The following is a 21758-nucleotide window of genomic DNA, read 5'->3' as shown; positions in this document are numbered from 1 at the left end:
TTTTTATTTTTTTTTTATTTTTTTTTATTTTTTGTGGAACCGGGGATTGAACTCAGGCCCTTGAGCTTGCCAGGGAAGCACTTATTCCACTGAGCTATCTCCCTAGCCCTTGATTTATATTTTGAAAGATGAAAATGTTTCTTGGGTTGTATTACTGGACACCAAATTAACATATCTCAAATTCATGTAAAAATTTAAATTATAAAGCTAGTTACTGGCTTATCCATGGTAGGCTTGTGTCTATTTTGATAATGTCCCAGTAATTTTTTGACATGGATATTCTAGCCAGACCTTTCCACCCTGTGTCTCCCTGATATGAGTTTTGGGTCCTATGTCAATCTGTGCTATTAATCTGAGGGACAGATACACTAACATCCAGTAAGTCTACAGTAATGATGATTGCTGTCTCATCTTAGTATCTACTCCATTCATAATTCCAGTGACATTTTATACAGTCTAACTTTGTTCTTCCCAGCAATCCAGGAAAGTAACATTTATGTTGACAGAAAATGAGACTCAGAAACATTAAGGAACTTGCCATGGATATATTTGTATATTCCAGCACTAGGAACAAAATGCAGAATACAATACTCCTCTAACATGTACAGTCCCTTTCTATTAATGTAATATCAGATTATTTTAATTTTTTGAGAAGACTTAAGACACTATTGACTTATATTAAATGTGTACATCTACTAAGATCTACTAGATTGTACTAGTACTGATAAGTAATGATAATTAGTATTTCTCACAAGAAGTACAATCAACACAATTTCTTCCATCCAAATATATAAGCAATATTTTTAAACTTAAGCACAAGGACTTTCAAAAAATTCCTACTGGTCTTGTTTGTCTAAGTTTTATGTTCTACATTATTGATATTCCTTCATTTTTATTTTCATCTATTGTACTGAGCATTTACAGCAGTGCACCTAACATACACAGATGTATTTGATGAAAATTTCCAAAGCTACTCATAAAATGGTTATACCTCATGAATGACACCTATCTATCTATGTTTATATCTACCTGTGAACTCTGAATATTACTGATTAAACAGCTTTAAATCCGTCTGGATTTTTATGTGGCCTGTGTGTGCCCATCTAACAGTTCTTGAACACTTACTTTCGGACTTTGGAATAGAGCCCATCAGTGAGCACCTACATAGCCTCCGGTTATGCCACTGTAGTGCAGCCTAACCCAATTTCTACCTGCCTAAGAGCTTTCTGGAGGCCCCATGTACCCACCTCTATGCAAAGCAGCTGTGTGTGCTGGAAAATTAACACCTTCTAGAAGTATCTTGGTAGCAATAATTGATGCAACTTGGTACATAAATACATTTGTATTAGTTAGAATGACTCTTGAGGTGTTGCCTCCCTGACTCCCAGAGTAGGAACTCACTTATTACTTAATGCACCCTTCATGAATAGCCTCCTCCCTACTCTCCTACCAGTTTTCCTAGGATGTCTTCCTAGTACATACTCATTTAATTTTTGTCTCAGGATCTCCTTCAGTGAAATTCAAACCAAGACAACCTTACATAATTTTCACCTATATGGAAATAGCCCTGAAAAATTTTCACCACTGTTAACCATTTTGTACATGAGAAAACTACAGTAAAATGATTTCCCTAAGGGTAGCATTGAATAAGTGACAGAGTCAAGATTAGAATCCAGAAACCACATCGCAGTGGCCTCCTGTGGCCTTCTACTGTGACCTCATCACATTGTTGAAATCAGGCTGTGCCAAGGCTGTGGCATTTCCACTGTCAGAACTCAGTGTGTGTGTGTGTGTGGGGGGGCGTGCTGGGCAGGCAGGACTACACTGTCTCATTTACCTAATTCTAACTCCTGTCTCTGTCTCCCTAAAGAAGGAAAATGGGATGATGTGACACAAAGTATAACAAAGGTGCCTCATTTTCATGATTTTCTTCAAAACAGACATGACCATTCCATGCCATTACCCAAGAATGTTACACCTTAAGCTTCTGCAGCAATCCTGAGGGCGCACAATATCTGATTTTCAGACATACCACCAAAGAAACCATCAGAGCAGTGGTATAAAACAGACACACAGACCAGCGGAACAGAACAGAGATCTTGGAAACAAACCCACAGGATGGCCAACAGATTCTTGAGAAAGACAATAAGAATATACCCTGAGAAAATGAGGAAGAATAAACAAAGATAGGTAGAAAGGATTCATGGAAATTCATTTTTTTATCTCTCTTATTACCGTAAAAGGTGAGACCCCAGTTTGACTGTATTTAAGTGTTTTAACCACTTACAGAGTGATTGCAAGCTTTATTGGCCCTAAATTTACCTTGTCTGTCTCATCCCCAGTTAAGACTGAGGACAGTGGCTGGTGAGATAACTCAGTGGGCTAAGCACCTGCTTTGGCAAGTGCAGAAATCAGGGTTCCATCCCTGGTGCTGCAACCTGGTCCAGCACGCCACACTGGCCCCACCCCCAGGGTGCACTGAGCTGCTGACCCAGTCCGGGTGTGGCGGCACACGCCTGTAATACCACTGCTGGGGAGGCTGAAAACAGGAGGATCACTTACAAGTCCAAGCTGTGTAGTGAGACCCCATACCAAATACATAAAATGAGAAAAAAAAAATAATAAAGACAGGACAGCAAGGTTGAGAAACTAAAATAACTTCAAGGATCTCAGGGACCAGAAAGGTAAGTTTTACAATGTCCTGGTCTAGACCACCTGGAACAACACCTAGAAGTTTCCTCAGCTTCCAGGAAAACAGAGCCTTGCAGCCCACCCCTGTGATATTACTTCCGTCCATACAAGCAACCATCCCATGGCAGGAATAAAGGTGGAGGCCCTCCCAACCAAAACCAAAGTATCTCTCTCAAGCTTGATGATTTCTCCAGAACTACAAACCAGTACTGGTCTAATGATCAGCTGATCCCTGGCCCACCTCAGCTGACCCATAAACACTGGTCTTGCTCCTCTGTGAGTTCCACAGGCTGAACCTCTTCATCACAGTGAGCCCCTCCAGGTACTCATGTGGCACCCTTTCCTACTCTTCCTCACATTCTAACTCTGCCTATCTCACACTAATGTGTCCTGAACTTTTCTTTGCATGACAACAGTCAAGAACCTACTTGATGTCTAAATCTCATCTTCGTAGGAGCTCCTCAAACTCCATCTGACAAAGGGGCAGCTTATTCAACAAATGGTGGTGGGAAAACTATATTCACAGACAGAAGATGGAAACTTGAGCTCTATCTCTCACGCTATGTACAAAAATGACACAAAATGGATCAAAGATAAACCTAAGAAGTGAAACCCTGAAGTTACTAGATGAACACCTAGTGGAAATACTTGAAGACACTGGCACAGCCCATGGTATTCTGGATCAGACCCCCAAATGCAGGAAACCACTGCAAAAACTGGAAAACTGGATGACATCACATTGAGAGGCTTCTGCACCATCAATGGAATGAGAAGGTGACATACAGAATGGGAGAAAATGTTTGCCAACTTTTTTCATTTGGCAAAACATTAATACCTAGAACTCAACATACTTAACAAGAAAAAAGTAACCCAATTTAAAAATGAACAAATGAGCGCAATAGACACTACTCAAAAGAAGTACAAATAGCCAGCAACATAGGAATTCTCAAATGAATTTATGAACTTTCAAAATCATTAGCAGGAAAACGTTAATCAAAATTACAATGAGATACCATGTCATCTCAGAATGGCTATTGAAAGAAAGAAAGAAAGAAAGAAAGAAAGAAAGAAAGAAAGAAAGAAAGAAAGAAAACACTGGCAAAGATATGGCGAAAAAGGAACTCTTACACACTGTTAGTAGGAATGTAAGTCAGTAGTCATAGTGGAGAACCAAACGGAGTTTCCTCAAAACTAAAGATAGATTTACTATATGATCTAGCTTCCTATTTCTGACTAAATGTTCAAGCAAAAGAAATCAGCATACTAAAGAGACACCCACATGCCCATGTGTATGGTGGCACTACTCATAGATAAGATATGAAGTGGCCTAAGTCAGTGGCGGTGAACCAGTGGCATGTGTGCCACAGCTGGCTGCTCATTATCACTGGAAGCTTGACAAGGTTCACCATCACTAGCCTAAGCCATCAACAGATGAATGAAGGGGCCGGGGAGATGGTTAGGGGCCAGGGAGGTGGCTCAGGAGAATAAGCAATTCCCTGCAAGCGCAAGGGCCTGAGTTCAATCCCTGGTTCCACCAAAAGCAACAACAACAACAAAAAAAACCACAGACGAATGAGTAAATAAAATGCGGTGTGCATATACACAATGGAATGTTATTGGCCATGAAATGCTGTTGCTTGTGGCAAAATGGATGAAACTGAAAAGGTTAAGTGAAATGCTAGATACAGAAGTTTTGTGTGTTCACTCTCACATGTGGATCCCAAAGACCAGTGATTTGAAAATTGAAGAGTAATTAATAGAGTTTGTGAAGAGTGGATGGAGTGAGGAAAAGAAGACGAAAGATGGATTTGATCAAGACATGCTACATACATGTACGGAAATATAGTGGACCTCATAAATACATACATTTAATATAATCAATTAAAATTTAAGATTTAAAAAATGAGACAAAGCCAATAGTGATAAATTTATATCATCCAATATACAACTAATGTCCAAATTTCCAAATATATATAGTTATATAAATTGAGAATATTGCATACATACATAACACAACTTTTAGAAGGGTTGCACATCATGATCGGTTTTTCAATCCAGAAAACCCACTTACATCTTTCTTACTTTGCAATTTTGAGGATACACTTTCTCAGTCAAATGATGCTAAAGCCATCTAGGTTGACACTGTCTGTTGCTGACCATGTATGAGGGACTCAAAGACCCTAGGGACAGACAGGAAGGGGAAAACACTGGCAGCATTCACTGAGGTTTAGAGCCAGGCAAGACCATCAGTGAACCCCAGAGCCGATCACAGAGGCTAAGTGCTCATCCTTCGCAACAGCGGAAGGCAGCTGTGGCCAGGAGGCAGGGTACTTCACTGTCTGTCCTGACCTCCCTGAGACTAGAGGTGAGCATGACTACCGAGGCAGGTTTGGACGGAGTTAACCTGAAGCGCATGGTAAGAAGGAAGAGAGAGCAGCGCTGAAAAGCCTCTGTGCACATGGTACTAAATAAATGAATGCAAATGAACAGCATGATGAACTGCTCATGAGACTTAAGGATGCCCTGTAGAGGGTAACTACATTTTAACAAGACAAACTCATATATGATAACTGGGGAGCTTTCTGACCCAGGTCCCCCTTTCACATGTTGATGTTCACAAGATTACAAAAGCAAGTCCTAGACTAGGGATAGTGAGCCATTTAGAGCTTTCAAAGGTACACACAGCCTGCTATGGCCTGTGTGCCACACGTTCGCCACCACTGTCCCACACCACGGTTCAGGCGGGACTGAGCCTTTCCCATATTCTCAGTTGCTTCACCCTCCACTGCATCACTACTTGGCTATTTCATTCCCCCTGTCCTGGAAGTCTCAGCTTCTTTTGTCTATTTCAATTAATCACCAGTGTCCCTTCACTTCAATTTCCACAGGGGCAGCTGTTTCTGCTTGCAGACACTAGGAAGAACCTCAGCAACGCCCCAATATCCTTGACCACACTGTGGAGAAACCAAAGTGGACAGCGAACTGCCTTCACCACTGCCCCACCCCTCTTCATTGCAGAGGAGTCTTGGTGTGCGTGTGTCTCACCCAGTTGCTGCTAATGACCTCTTGGAAAGTTAATGAAGACAAAAACAAAAGTTTTCAACAAAACTCACCTTGCTTTCACTACACACACACACACACACACACACACACACACACACCCCTCACAGAATTTTTCATTATTCAAAGTTTAAAAAAATTTTTGTTTCCTTCATTTATTACAACTATTATAATCAACCATAATTAGTGTAATTCATATCGGGAAGAACTAGGTATTCTTCTTATAATGCCTTTAATTCTTCATTAGCATCACTTTAGTTGCCAAGCAACCTTCAATTTTATGTGCTGTGATTACAGGAATTAATGCCAGAATTATTTTCTAAAAATCAATCTTAGGATAGAATAGCAACTCTGTGTGCTAGCACAGCTCTTTTTAAACTCTAATATTGATTTGAAGATCACAATTGTTTAAAATGTGAATTATGGAAAGCAGAATTATAGTGAACCTATCATCAAAAAGTCAATATAATTATAGTGTGTGTATTATCTACAGAAGTCAATCTAGATATATCAAAGAATGTCGATCATGCTACTGTTCCTGGGGGGGGGGTCACAGAATGGATGACTGTAAATTTCTTGTGTCAGTCTGTATTTTCTAAGTTTCCTTCAGTGAACATGAGTTATTATTATTATTATTATTATTATCATTATTAATTTTTCAGGACTGGGGATTGAACTCAGGCCCTTGCGCTTGCCAGGCAAGCACTCATTCTACTGAGCTGTCTTCCTGGCCCCCGATGAATGATTTTTTTTTTTCCAACTGAGTTAAGTCTTTTTATTCTTTTGGTAATCTCTTCCAGGGTTAACTACTTCCATTGTAGGTGATGAAATATGTAAGGCTCCACTTCAAATGTTGGCACTGCTATGAACATAGTCTCTTTCCCTTCTCTGCAACTCAGAATTAAAACTCTGATTCTTGTTTTATATTCCAGTCTCAGAAGTAGTTCCACTGCAGAAGTTGTTTGCAGACAGTTTTATGCTTTTTAGCAGTGGTCTCTGACCAGGTTCTATCTTCTCCATGAACACTACCAATGGACTTAGTTTAAATATGTATTAAACTAAGAGGCATTCTCTCAAATGAGTTTAAATGCACTTTAGTTTTAGACAACCTACATGACGTGATTTTTCCCTAAAAAACAATGCCTCCACTCCAAATAAATCACGGTCAAAATAAACGAAGCGTTCAAGATGACATCAGTCCCATTTGTCTAAAATTCTGGTGTTGTGTAGATGACAAGCAGCAGCCAGTTATGACAAGTGATGGATCCAAGGTTACCATCGAATCCATTAACATTTTTCCATTTCTAAACCACCCTTAAAGAAAATCATAAATGGGTCACACCATCCTCACGGTGGTCCAGGAGAGCAGTCCAGGAGAGCAACCACGCCATCTGGATTCATGTTTGCACCAATAAAGAACTGATAGATTTTGAAATTAGCAAGGATGTGCTTGATTTGCTCTGCAGCCCCTGTCATAAACGGTTTTACTCGTTCTGGTCTTTGTTCTTCAAGTTTGCCTTTGATTGATTTCATATAATCTTTGATGTATTTCTTGTAGGCCTCTTTTGTGAAGCTGGTTTCCTGCAAGTGATGGTTCATTACAATATCTACACCAGTGACTACTGTGCTTTTGGTGCCTTCGCCCTCTGGGCCTTCAGCGGAGGCATTGCCACCAATGAGCGCGTCGTCAATGGCACCCTCTGTTCTACTGACCATCTTGCCCTCCACCTCCAGGCACAGCCCGTCCGCGATCTCCCGGATCTTGTAAATGTCGGAGAACATCTCATCGTGGCTGATGAGGTCCCGGTAGATAATCATGATGGTGGCTGAGGGAGGTGGCGGCCGCGCAAGCTTAGCAGGAGCTGGGAGCTCAGAGCGAGCGTGGTGTAGCCGGAGCGGCGCTCGGGGGGAGGGGGGAGCGGGCAGAAAAGCCGATGAATGATTTTTAAAGTTCTTAAACTTTAAAAAGTATGAGAGCAGAGTTACAACTAGATCTTTATACGTGTAAGAATTTTAAACCAGGAATTGATACTATACATATAAAATATTAATACAAATGCTGTTGTCCATAGAAATTATTCAAAAGTCAGCTATTACTAAAATAATATTTTAAAAGTCTAGGTAAGTTGTTGGTTTTATGCTATGTATAGCTTACCATAATAGAAAAAAAGCCTATGTAAAAAAATACAGGCTGAGACTACATTAATAACTCTGAAATAATGGATTTAAATTTGGTTAGGTTCCTAAGTCTCTACCCTAAGGACATTGCGTTTCTTAGTAATCAAAAGCACTTTCTTTTAAAATATCCATTCTGCTCTTTCTCATTAAAATTAACATAAAAAATAAAATAGATGCAAGTAAAAGAAATCCATTCTGAAGTATTTTCAAGTTAATATCCAGTCTCACAACTGAGACATCATTCCACTTTCTCCCAGGAATTCTGAGAGTCTGAATTCATTTTAGCAGCATCACAGTGAGGGGACATTGGAACGCTGGGTCACAAAGTGACCTGTGCAAGCACTTTGCTTTGACGCTAATGATGGTCTCAGAGATAAAAACGAAGCCTTCCTTTAGGGCAATAGCTTGCAAAATTTTACTGATCATCTGCAATTTGGCATAATATGGAATTATACACCGATTTCAAAAAAACATGAATAAAATGACAATGAAATATTTAGAATCTGGAATTCAGATTTTTTAAGTTTAAAATTAATGAAAGATAATACTGGTATTTTTCTTTTGAGATAGGGTCTCACTACGTAGTTGAGACCAGCACTGAACTCACTGTGCAACCCAGGCTGGCCTTGATACCACAGTGACCCACTGCCTCAGCCTCTTGAGCACGGGCACCCCAGGTGTGGGCCATCACACCCTGCCCTAACAAAGACAAATTTAACAACACAAAAGGGTTCAATTTCTATAAATTGTAATATTCAGACCAAAATTAATGAAAAATATAAAAGATGCTTGTAGAAAAATGATATTTAAAGAATTAAGAGCTTATTTAATGTGAAAGTTTTTGTAAACTTTCAATAATAAAATATATTACGCAAGTGACAAATATGAACAGACAGTTCATAAAACTGGAAAAATAGCACAGACCTTATGAAGCCCTCACCCCTCAAAGCGTGACGTATGAATCAACAGTGTCTGTAACCAGACAGTGGTAATAAAGACAAATGACTGACCAGGCAAAATCAGAAACAGAGACAGCATATAACAGATGAAAAATGAAAGTGCACAAGATTGAGGTTTGGTTGGCTGGAAATAAGAAATGATTTAATCCTGGAGGATTATTAGAAATGAATGAAAAACAAAAAACATGGAGCTTCACTCCAGGATCAGTTCCATTTTAGTTTGTGCTCCATCACCACTTCTTTAAGAAAACTTTTCAGCCTTGCCCGTTTGATTTCCTTATCTTCTAAGCTATACTGTTACTTTTCTTCGAAGAATACTTGGAGATTTTGTTTTATAAAATATGTACATGAAAGAAGCAAAGGAAGAACAATTACTTTCTCCCAATCAGGTGGTGTAGAGGAGTTGCTGTTTCTCACTCCCTTCGCACGTAAACGCTCAGCTTTGTATGCACCTGTGTACCTCGAAAAGCGTGCTGTGCTCATAAGTGCTTAACAACAGGCTTCCAGAGCTGGGGTTGAAGAGAAGGCCCTGGAAGCAGCACTCCTGACGTAGCTAAGGTTGAGCTGATAGCGCGAGTGCACAGAACACAGAGCCAAGAGGTTCGTGGCTGCCCATCTCACAGCATCTGTACCACAGATAACAGACCACTCCAAAAACACAGATAATAGTAAAATGTGCTGATGCATTAGAAAGTCATCAATTTTGTATACTTCATGCATTTTCATAAAACATACAACTTAATTGTTTAAGTGTATGTAATTTAATTTTAAATGATGTCTATGTTTAACATCTGTCTTGCAAAATTCATGAAAATTTAACATTCTGCTCTTGTGAGCTAGTATGAAACATCCCACACACCACCACTAGGAGATAATATAAGTATTTTTTCATAGTTTTACAACCCTATAAAACAAAAGATGAGCCATAAGCGCAAACATTCTTTATGTCTTTAATACATGGCCAGATGTATTTACTCTCAGTCTTGCACCTCTCATGAGTGACTCTGTAGTTTATAGGACCCAGCACCACCAAACATGGGCGCCTCTCACCCCAAGAGTGTTAAGAGTTAATCTGTGATAGCGTTAAGCCAAGTACGGACCCTGGGCATCTTCCCCACTGGTGTCTACCGAGCCGGCCAAGCTATGTTCCTGCTCTTGCCCTCTGCTTTCTTACCAGCCACCCTAGGCAACCCATGCTAGGATCTAGCCCAGATGTACAGCCCCTGCTGCACAGGCACAATGCCCAGGTGCTGTGACCCTCTGGGCAGAAGGGATCAGATGCTCAGGTCAGGAGGCTGACCTGGGGTGGCCTCCCCAGGAGATGGCCTTCTCCTGCAGTCATTATCATTTTTGTCAATTGGGAGTGGACGGTGTTTGCATTCAGACTATTTTCCTAATGTGTTTTCATCATGGACTTCCTAACCTTCAAGTCAACAGATTGCCTTTAAAAACCTGTGGGCTAAGTGGAATATTTGGACTCGGGGTGCACAACTCCCATTTGTCAGTGAGGCCGCCACTTGCAGGCCTCTGACCCCAGGGGGCTGATGGAATTAGAGCGTGAGCCCTCACAGCACCATTAAATGGGCCTGGGTGTTGCAGAGGCGGAAATAGACATTAAGAAAGCTGCCTTTGAGTGCGAAGAATCGATTTATAGTCCTAACAGTCATCCACTTTCTGTTTATTTCCTGGCCAACAGATTGACAGGTTGCAATGTCTGTGAAGAGCTTACCCCATTGCGATGAGACAGAAATGGAGGGAAAACTGACAGCAGGACTCGCAGGACTCCCAGGACTTGAACCTGCTCAAAGCCAGTCTCTCTCTACTTAGGGCCAGATAGATGGCTATGCACAGCCTGACAGGCTGGCTCCTCATGGGCTTTTCTCATCTATAACTTGCAAACCCATTTGCTCCACTGCTCCTCCAGATTTCTATGCTCCTCAGGGTTTCGTCGAAAGCCCAAGAAGATGCTCTGGGATGTCCAGGAAGCGAGTGGGCTCTAGGGCAGTTCACATGGGCCACCACCATTAAAACCTAGTGAAGGCTGCAGGCTGAAAGAAAACCTCTGGGTTTGCTCACCAAGAATCTGAATGATTAACACACTTGTCTGGCAACCATGCCACATGGCAGAGCTGGAAAATCTGTACTAGGACGGAAAGGATATGAACACACTGACCAGAGCTGGAATCTCAGCGGCTCATCCAATAACGAGCTGCACCTTTTCCACTCTAACTTCCCCATATTCAGTACATAACTTCCTCAAGTTCAACCCCATGGTACTTAAAGGATCAAGCAATGGTATCCTCCTCAGAAAGCTGTGAGGCAGATCAGCTGGGTCAAGTCAAATAAGGGCTCAGAACCCTAAAGAGCCCACAGCATGTAAATATGCACCATTGTCTGTGCCCTGCCTCAGTTTCTTTCAGAGGTAAAGTTCATCTCTCTTGAGGGATCTACTGAAGAAAAAGGCTCAGTATTCCAGGGACATTATCCACCTTGCACACGAGTATTTGTATGATGCCTCTGTCATCCACTGCAGAGGGAGGCCTGCTCTAAGTACTGGTGCACAGGACAGTATGGAGAAAAATGAGGAGGATTCCCACCTCTCCCACTCAATGGCCCGCAATCGCTGTAACTCAAACTCAAGAGAGGGCAGATGTGCCAGTCTGGGGCTCTGAGTGGCACAAGCCTGGCAAAAATGCAGGATAAGTTGCATCTTGCTCCAATAAAGCCAATTCACTCTGGGGGTTGAGAAGAGTGGATGTTAACATCCAAGCCTGGATGTTACACTACTGCCCAAAAGCCTGAGGATGGGGCTCTAAGGAAATATGTAGCCATGACTTCCAGGAGCCAGGGCTTCACTGAGGAGGTTTCTGGAGCAGATGCAATCTTCTTCATGTAGGGCAAGGCCCCAGGCCACTCCCCTGATGCCACGCTGGTCAGGCTCTTGCCAGTCCTTGCATCTAGGGCCCATTGATGCCACTGCCCTTATTCTGTGCTCTGCTGCCTGTGGGCACCTAATTTGGTGCACAAACTTGGAGCTGCAGAGTGCTGAGACCCTTTCCCTGCCACAGAGGGAACTGCATCCTCAACGCATCTGTTCGGCCTCCTCCGGCTTGGATTGTAAAAACAAGGTACACTTTAATTAAGTGCATAAAATGTTTAACATCTAACTAGTCCATGGTAGGGAATAGATGTATTATTTATTAGGGGGTATAAATGTATTATTTATTGGGGGGTATTTCTAGTTTTGGGGGTCTTTGGGTAGCATTAGTAACAAGGCACATGGTAACTCATGAATGAGCACTTGGATGACACCTGCTGGTACAGAGATGGGGTCCGACAAATACTCCTTACATTGAATTCAGTTTATTTTCTAATCTTGGAGACCAGGCCTGCCCTGAGGGCATGGAGCTCTCTTCTGTCACAGCAGACAGATCTGAGGTGGCCTAGCTCAGGAGGCTGATGGGTGCCAGGGCAGGAGAAAGAAAACGGAGGCAGAGGTTTTCCTTTCATTAGATTGCAGGTAAGAGGCAGGTGGCATTAATTCTCACATTCTGGATTTATTTTCTTGTTTGTCCAATGGAGATAATAATACCTGATCTATTTTAGAGTTGTTTTGAAGATAAAATAAAGTCAATGCATATGGAACTCCAAAAATAAGTAAACAGCACTCCAAAAACATAAGACGCTAGGGTGCATGCCTCTCCCCACTGCAGGTAAGCCAAAACCTCCAGTTTCTCCCCACACCTGGCCTGGGAACAGGACGGCTGCTGCCTGCAGCTGCTTTCTGGAGCATGTGTGCAAATTTCTTTTCTGATGCTACCAGCAGTTGTCCTGCACTGAGAGGGGCCCAGCAGACAGCTTTGTAAATTTGGATATGTGAAGCCTTCCATTCAGCCCCCATGCTGGCAGCCCTTTTTCAATGTGAAAACCATTTTGAAAGCTGAGATGATCTCATAGGTCTTTCTGCTTCTGAAACAGATGGCGTGATTCACGTACATTTGCCATAAATGCACCAGGTTGTGATGATCTGCCTTGTTATGCTCCGCTGAAGACTGGATCAACTAGCAATAATCTGCTGTGGATGTAAGTGTGATCTGAGATCAGCACAGAAGCTGGGAGTGGGCTGCTTCACGGCTACTGCAGTGAATTGTGACTACTCGGGGCTCTATGTTTCCAGTCACCAAAGTGTAACCTTTGACAAGACACCAGAGGACTGCTAGACACCTTCAGAATCAGTGTGGTGGTGCACACCTGTAATCGCCTCACTTGGGAGGCTGAGGCAGGAGGATCTCTGTGAGTTTGAGGCCAGTCTGGACTACAAAGTGTGTTCAAGGCCAGCCTGAACTGCATGATGAAACCCTGTCTCAAAAAGACCCCCCCAAAAAAAAAGCACCCTTAATTTCTGTGTCCAGGCTACCCACCTTTAAAAGCACTATAATACACTCTCTGAGAACAGTGTGGGCAACAATTAATGACTGACGATCCCAAAGAGATAGCAGCCATCAGGAAACACTTCTGAATACCCACAAAACTCTGGGCACTGTTGAGGCTGTTACCTAAAAAATACCAATGAAAGGCAAAACTCGAGCTTCCAGAAAATGTGTTCATTGCTCTTCCCCCTCAACACTAACACCTCCCGTCTCCAGCCCTGTCTGACAGACTTTCTGTGATAACTGAAATAGTCTCCATTTACTTTGTCCAGCATAGCTAGCATCTGTGTAAGGTACTTTCAACCATGGCTTCTGAGGCATGGAACTAAATTTTATATTCATTTTAAATTTTATATTCATTTTAACTGACTAAAACGTATATGGCAACAGCTATGGGATGGACAGCACAGTCCTGGCTAAGGGAAACCTCTTCAAAGTACCTGCAAGAAGGTGACATGAAGAAGACAGTAGAAATTAAGTTAAGTAGTGGGATGAGCCAGTCTTTATCTTCCAACAACTTTCTTGGTAGTTCAATCTAAAGCTCCCAGTACCCTCATACATGAGGCAGGAGCAAAATAAATGGGGAATGATTAATTTTTTTTTTTTTCTGTGTGTTAGGGAAAGGTCTACAGGGTGTTCAGGGTCTCACTACTAGTTCGGACTCCTGGTGATCCTCCTGTTCACAGCCTCCTAAAAGCTGGGATTACAAGTGTGCACCACCATGCCCAGTCTCAGTTGCCATCTCAGCACGCCCCTGGGGGGGCGCCGGCAATGCAGACCCAGGGATCGAAGCCCTGGCCCCTGCGCCTGCTTGCAGGTGCTTCACTCTGCTGAGCTAGTTGGCTAGCCCAATTAAATTTTTTTTAAAAATGTATTACAGTAAAAGACACAATGACACTAGTCACCCTCAAAAGACTCCCTCTTGCTTTGGACACATTTATCTCACTGCTCTTGGCACTTTCTGAGGCGCTCCCCGAAGTCCTCTTCATGCCTTTAGTTGGGCCGCTGTGCTGCCTTGGTGGCCTGAATCCATTCAAAACATTCTCCTTTTATGGCCACTCTGACTTTGAGGAGGTGCCAGAATTCACACGGTGTGAGGTCCTGTGAACAAGGTGGATGGGACACACAGATACCAGTCTGCCTTTCCACTGGATGGCACTCGGCAGCCGCAGTCACTGGATTTTTGATTATACATCGTCAAGACACCCATGAAACAGGATTTCCAGAATTGCTTCAGAAAGTGACAAGAAGGTTGGAGTAAGTTAAGTATGTTCAAAATGAGGGGGAGGAATCTTAAGGGTATTAATGACAATGTGTCTTTTACTATAATAATGTTTTAAAATGTATTTTGTACATGGTCTCACTATGGAGCTCAAGCTCATCCTGATACTCCTGTGTCAGCCTTCCCAGTGCTGGGATTATAGGCATGCGCCACCATGCCAGGGCTCCACGGTCAGCCACACTCAGGGGCAGCGCTGGAACCACATGTGGTTATAATATATTTAAAAAGTATTTAATATTCACTGTATATTTTGATCACCCTTTGTATGTCACCTAATAATCAAAGAATAAAAAAAGAATTCAAATCATGTTCCCTTTCACTACAGACCTAGGGCTATATTTCTTTCCTCTTTCATGTGAATTCTGTGACAGGAAGCTGCATACCTGATACTTGACACTGTGATACTTGACACTGTAAGACCTTCCCTCACTGATTGACTCCCTGAGACTTTTCCTCACGGCCTGACACCTTGAGACCTTCCCTAACTGCCTGACACCCTAAGACCTTCCCTCACTGCCTGACACCCTAAGACCTTCCCTCACTGCCTGACACCTTGAGACCTTCCCTCACTGCCTGACTCCCTGAGACTTTTCCTCACGGCCTGACACCTTGAGACCTTCCCTCACTGCCAGACATCCTGAGACCTTACCTCACTGCCTCTGCGTTTCCACATCCCAAGAGCCCTTGGAGAAGGAGGGAGGTCTCCTAAATCTCATTCTCACCATCAAATGTACTTACTGGAACTCTACAGGGCAGAAAGACCTTACTCTCCTGCATGCCTCTGTTTATGATCACGTGTCTTTTGCATACTTTCTTTCCTGAACAGTGTGCTTTTCAGGTACTGTAACTACTCATGGAACAGGCGCTCGGTCACTGCAGTTCTCCTTGTGTCCTGCCCAGCAAGGTGGAGATGTAATTATAGGCTTAATCAATGTTTCTAGATAGTGGGTAAAAGACTATTAATTATTTAATGTGATTTCTACAGTAGCTGAATTTTAGGCCTTTTTTTTTGGTTTTGTTTTGGTTCAACGTATTCCAGGAAAAAAAATACTGCCCTTACAAGATTTTTTGAGAAGAGAGGGTTACCACTGGTTATCCGCAAGGACTTTGCCATATACTTCTCAGGTTGATGTCACAGAGACTTGAAGGATAGGAAAACAGTGTCAGTCACTCAGTTGATAATGGAATGATTGGCGCTTGAGGGCAAAAGCATGAAAAATATATTACTGTCCCACTTTCCTCACATATGAAATAGAAAATAAAAATCTTTATGCACAGAATAGTCAGTGAAGTGACACGGAATAGTCTGCTAAGGACCAGTAAGTAAACATGACAGCCCAAAGGGGGAAGGGATAGTGCAGTGGAAGTAAGTTGGGAACAAGGTGATGCCATAGCACATCTGAATAATGGGTCCCAAGTAGCTGCCCTCACCCTTGGTTCCTTGGCTCCTCTCTAGTCTCCTCTCCTCTGCATGTCTCACTGACTCTGTCTCTGTCTGCCTGTCTCTCTCTTTCTGGTAGTGCTAGTGATTGAACATCAGGGCCTTCATATAGAGCTATATCCCTAGCCCTTTCATTTTGTCATTTTAGATAGTGCCTGGTTATGTCATTAAGTTGCAAGAGCTGGACTTGAACTTGTGATCCTCCTGTCTCAAACTCTCAAAGGGCTGGGATTGTAGACATGTACAACCATGCACGACTCCACTGTATTGTATTTATCTCCTTGTGTGTATGTTTTTTAAGATTATTTTGAAACAGTCATTCATTCTTCTCCTAAATTTGCCCTAAGTTGAGCATCAAAGAATTACTGAAGAAAAAATTAAAGTTAATCTAGCAATACAATTTTTCCCATCTTATTTCGAAGTCTACAACAAACAGCACTTTTAAGGTAATGATTCTAAAAAGGGAGGTATTTGGAGAAGCTACATTAGAATCCCCCATGAACTTGTCAGAAATGCAAATTCTTGGTCCCTCCCTGCCCCAGAACTAGTGGAGCAGAAACTTTGGGGGTGGAGACCAGCTATTTGCATTAATTAAAAAAAAAAAAACCCACAAGATTCTGATGCAGTAATGTATAGGAACCACAGCTTTAAACCATTGTGGAAACAGTTGACAGTAAACGAACAGCCCTCAGATATCAAAGCCTTTTCTAATTCTATAAATAAGGTCTGGCTTAGCACTAACCATGTCCAGCTAACAGCGAACAGTTCTGAGATCTAATACATCTTGTACTACCCAGCATCTGATTAAGCTGGCCCTCTGCTCTCTGGGCGGCGCTCAGGATGGGGCAGGTTGGTCCTTCTGAGCAGAACCACACACTCATCTGCTTTCCAGTGTGAGGCAGAAAAACAGAAAAGGGGGCATGCTGGGAGGAGATGATCTTTGAATACAAGATTTCACTAAAATTCATCCATTATAATTAATCTTTTCTTGGAGTAAAACAAATGCTTAGCACTGCCCAATCACTATTTCACAAACAGTAATCTAAAGGAAGACAGTGCTTATAAAACTAAAAACGAACCTTCTCAGACTACTGTTCATCAGTCGCTGAGCCACGCACCCTTCTCGGTGCCCACAGGAGCTGGCCAAGCGTGACGTCTGGGTAGACCACCTCTAACATGTCTGTCCACACGCTCATTTCCCTGCTCCGTGACCCTTCAGCACCTCGCTGATTAACCAATATCTTCTGTTAATAAATACAATCACAACCCCAGACTGTAAAGTGAATTACAGAGAATTGCTCGTCCAAATGATGCAAAGGCTTCCAAATTTTTCTTCTAAAACAATGCTTGCTCGAGTACCACAGAGTATCTGCTCCAAGAACAGCGGAGCACAAGTGCCAGGTGATCAGGTGCATGATATTGTTTCATGACCTTTTAAATCCCCCTCCTAAGAAAACTGGAAATGTAAACTTTGCTCGCTAACTTTTCTCACTTTAAATTGCACCTCTCATCACGACCTATCACACCCACACAGTCATGTGCCACAGGCGCTGCAGACTGTCTCTAACATTTCAAAGACTCAAAAGCTATTTTTAAAGCCAAAATATAATCTAAGTTGCTATTCTATAAAGCACTTTTTAAGGTAAGAACAAAGTAAGAGAGCAATTTCAATGCACGTGGGCAGTCGGCCTACTCACCAAAAGACTGAATGCAGCTGTCGATGAGGTCGTCCAGGCTGGCTCCTTTGGCTAAATGTCCGAGGGACACCATCATTCGGAACTGGGTGATCTGGGCCAGGCTGGGATGGGAGGGGAACGGGCTGCTGGCTGGTTTTGCCTCTAGTCTTGCTTTAGGGGCAGCTCTGGACCCATGGGAAGGTTTCCTGCAGAAAAAGAAGTCAGTGAGGACAGACAGAGTAGCTAGGGACAAAGTGGCAGCTCAGGGCTCTGGCGGCAGGAAAGGAGTGGAGATAAGATAATTAATCCCAGGAGCAGGACTGATAGAAGCCATACCCCTCCCACTTGGCAAATGCACCGAACGGACTGGTTGGCTGTTAAAGAGACATCTCCCCAGCGAATGACAGGTGAGATGTCAGGACTGCAAGTAGGGCTCTTCATGCCCAGCACTAGGATGGCTCTGTCCTGCTGCCTGCCTGCCGGTTACCCCCAGGCAGGGGCAGAGGCAGGACTGTATTCTGGTAATCCCTCTCTGCCAGATAGATGCATACACAAAAACTAGCTGCTAGGCCACTGACTTGGATCTTGAGAATTAAGTTGGTCTCATCTTCACCTAAGCTTATCTTGAACAGGACCACAGATGCTGCCAAAGACAAGAAAGCCTCAGCAGTAGCTTTAAGAACTCAGATGTCAAAGTCTGAAGGGAGTGAGGAGTTATGGTGGCAATGTTGAGATCTGAAATTAGCTCTGCCTTTCTTACAAAGTTTGGTGGCTTTAAGAAACTTTCATTATTAATAATATAGATAATCATTATGAGTCATTTTTTATCGTTAAACATCATTCCATGGATTACTTACCTGGGTCATTAACACTTAAAAATGAAAGATAAGCAATAAGAGACTTGTTTTAGAGGTAAATGTTGAAGCATAAATCTAAATCTGGATATGATTTAGTTGTTCAACACACTTTCATCTATTTCACACTTGGCTTTATGTGTGTGAAAGTCATTTGGCAAGATTATTTATGAAAGTGAAGTATTTTATTCTCCTATTCATTTAACCATTCATTTATTTGTTTAATTATTTGGTACAGGGTCTCACTACACAGCTTGGACTCATGGTGATTCTCTTGTCTCAGCCTCCCCAGTACTGGGACTACAGGTATGTGCCACCATGCCCGGTCTCGGTGGTTGGCATAGCACGCTCACAGTTCTGGGGTTAGCATAGCATACATTATCAAGAAAAAAACTCGGGACCTTGTGTTCACAAGGCAGGCCACTGACTGATCTCCCCAGCCCTTTATTTTCCTATTTAAAAACACAGATGCATATCTTTATCATCAGACTTAATAGTGATGTGTTGCTGTTGGTAACATTTGGGCACCGAGGTAATTCTCTTTTACTATAGCTTTGGTTACTTCACAGATATACAAGCCGGGTTCATAATTTTAGCTACTCCACACATATCATAAGCCCAAAATGGCATGGATCATTAAGAGTTTCTTCTGAATAAGACATTGTGCTTGGCCAAGGGGGACCACAGTGAGATCGTCTATGTGAGAGTACTCATGTAAACTATCAAACATATTAGTTGCTAATGTGTAGAGGGCGATCTGGAATTTTCTTATTATAAAAAACCTAGCTGGGGAATCAGTGAAAGTGTCCTGTGAGTGTCACCAATAGTAAGTGATATTCTCAGCGGTAGGAGAAGCAATCTATGGGGGAGTATTTGGAAGAGGTTCTTTGACAAGATACAATCTCATCCCAAGAGAGCACAAGAAGACTTAGATCAAATAAATGTAGGGCACACCTGGGTTTAGGAAACCAACCCACTAAAAGGCAAATCTCTGAACGTGTGCCATGAAGCATATGGCCAGACTCCCTGGAGGAGGGGCCCCAGGGGTCTGCAGGGCCTTGGGGCTCTGTTCCAACCAGCAGTCAGGCTCACACATGGAATCACACACTGGTTACTGGGCGTCTACCGACTGAAGGAACTGACTCCTGTGAGATCAGGTGGTGCTGCAAGGGACTCAACCAAGATTATGGTCAATATTAACTTTTAGCTAGGCCCTGAGATAGCATCAGAATCAGATTGGTATCTGAGAAAAAAAAAAATCTCCAAATAAAACACTAACACATGCCATGAACTGAAAATCTATGCTCTGAAGGCACCGTGCTGGGGATTTACACTGTCTCTGAAGCCTACAGTCTAGAAAGATGTTATCTCCATCACATGATGCTGAAGCTTAGTCCGAAAGAAGCTAAATGACACAGCCAAGGCCCAATGACTCATATGTGCTAGATCTGGGATCTGTACCTGGCACCTCCCTGGCTTGATGTATTTAATAAATACCTACCTACTCTGCCTGGAACTGTGCACACCACAACTGGCAAGCAGACTGTCACAGAGAGACTGACAAGGCTGCCTCAATGTAAAACTAAAGTCAAATCCCTCAAAAGCACAGCTGCTAACACAGAGGCTGAATCTCAACTTTGTCTGCAGGTCCCGGATGTCCTCAGGATGTTGGGGCTAGGCTTGGAAGGGCAATATCCCTGGACCCTGGTGCAGAGCCTGCTAGAAGGTGGCTTTCTCTGTCCCTGTCACACTACCCAGACTGGCTCCCTAACCTTCCTGCAAGCACTGACAGAGCTAAGCCCAGCCCAGTGCTGACATGAGTCAGCTTCTGCTGCCGCTGCCGCCACTGTACCAAAGGCAGAGCAAGAGAAAGACAAGAATTCCACCATGTACTGCAAACGTCTTTTTTTCACTCAGGCCTCTCACTGGATTTCTCTCTGGATGCTGGAGAAGAGGCAAGGGTGATTAGGGACTATTTCTGCAGACAGAGCTCTTCCTGCTCTGGGCTGGGGAGGTGTCGGGTGGGCCAAGGAAAATTCCATTTTCACTCTTGGTTGGTGACTCGAGCATTCAGGACTCCTGAATCTGGCTGTTCCCTAGCTTTAGTGATATACGCTGGAGCCAGCAGCAGTGAGGGAGAGCAATTCGGGGTGTATAGCACTTCTCAGATGTCAACGCTTTCACCAGAATCAGGAGGAGTGCAGAAGGATGGATTCAGGAATAAAGAAAGATCTAGAAAGAAGTATTTAGAATAGAAAAAGAGGCAACGAGGGTGAAAGACGGGTCCTGGGACACACGGAAGCCAGAGGGCTTGAGTATGAGAAACCAGGGGGAAGAGAAAATATTAAAAATTGACCGCATCCTAATTATCTAGGATGATCTGGTTATTTACCCCACAGACAGAAACTCAGTTCTTGCTATGCATCCTCCTGACCGCCTGGTTGCTTTGTGGAGAATCCTCTAATCTCTCCTCATCTCTTATGATGGTAGCTTATTTTATAAGGAGTTTTAAGAGCATTTTAACATGCCACAGAATGAACAGCCTTTAATGCTGCAAAGGTGTATTTTTAAAGGATGGTAACCAAGTGTTTCCTGTTTAATTTGTGAATAAAACAACAACAATAAAAATGCGTGAAAAGAAAAAAAAAAAACACCTCAATGTCTTTCTGAGCTTAAAAGAGGCTAAAGCCGCCAGGTCTTGCAGAAGGAAGTTGCCAAAACCATGAACCCAAAAATATCTCAAAGGGGCATCTGTTTCACGCATTTGGACATGGGAATTAGTGCAGGGTCTGAACCCCAACTCCCACAACTCATTTCGCAGAGATGACTTACGGGCGTGTCAGTTAGGGCTCAGCAGAGGTACAGATTCAGTGCATGTCCATTTTTGTCCTTTCCTCCTCATAAGAGAGACTCAATTTAATCGACCGCCTTTCTTCGCCCACTCCAGGGCAATGTACAGCCAGCGATTCATCCTCAGGGGATGATACGCGAAGTGGCAGGGAGCGCACGCAGGGCGCAGGACGCCCGGTTCAAGGGGTCAGAAGGCCAGCGCATCCCGTGTCACGGAGCCCCCTCCAGGCTGCGCAAGGCCGCGTAGGCTGGGCACCAAGCAGCCGCATCAGAGGCCGGGCGTGGAGCTGTGAAGCGCAGGACGCCTGGCCGGTTGGGGCCACTGTCTGATTGCGGG

General features: G+C 43.1%; 1 protein-coding gene and 1 pseudogene across 2 annotated transcripts in view; both read right to left on the bottom strand.

Moving 5' to 3' along the window:
- Positions 1–7633, bottom strand: part of LOC105741575 — a 10930-nt pseudogene extending 3297 nt beyond the window's left edge.
- Positions 1–21465, bottom strand: part of Rasgrp1 (RAS guanyl releasing protein 1) — a 79017-nt gene extending 57552 nt beyond the window's left edge. For both annotated transcript variants that reach the window (XM_023711806.1, XM_004623418.3), the window contains exons 1-2: positions 21404–21465; positions 17739–17923 (exon numbers count right to left, since the gene is read on the bottom strand). In XM_023711806.1, the coding sequence (XP_023567574.1) occupies positions 17739–17814 (76 nt within the window). In that variant the 5' untranslated portion in view covers positions 17815–17923; positions 21404–21465. The remainder of the gene's footprint in view (positions 1–17738; positions 17924–21403) is intronic.
- Positions 21466–21758: the final 293 nt, after the last annotated feature.

The sequence above is a fragment of the Octodon degus genome, unplaced genomic scaffold, assembly GCF_000260255.1.
Source record: "Octodon degus isolate 3935 unplaced genomic scaffold, OctDeg1.0 scaffold00002, whole genome shotgun sequence".
Lineage (NCBI taxonomy): Eukaryota > Metazoa > Chordata > Mammalia > Rodentia > Octodontidae > Octodon > Octodon degus.
Note: the sequence above shows the minus strand (reverse complement) of the source record. Positions and strands in the feature narration are given on the sequence as shown.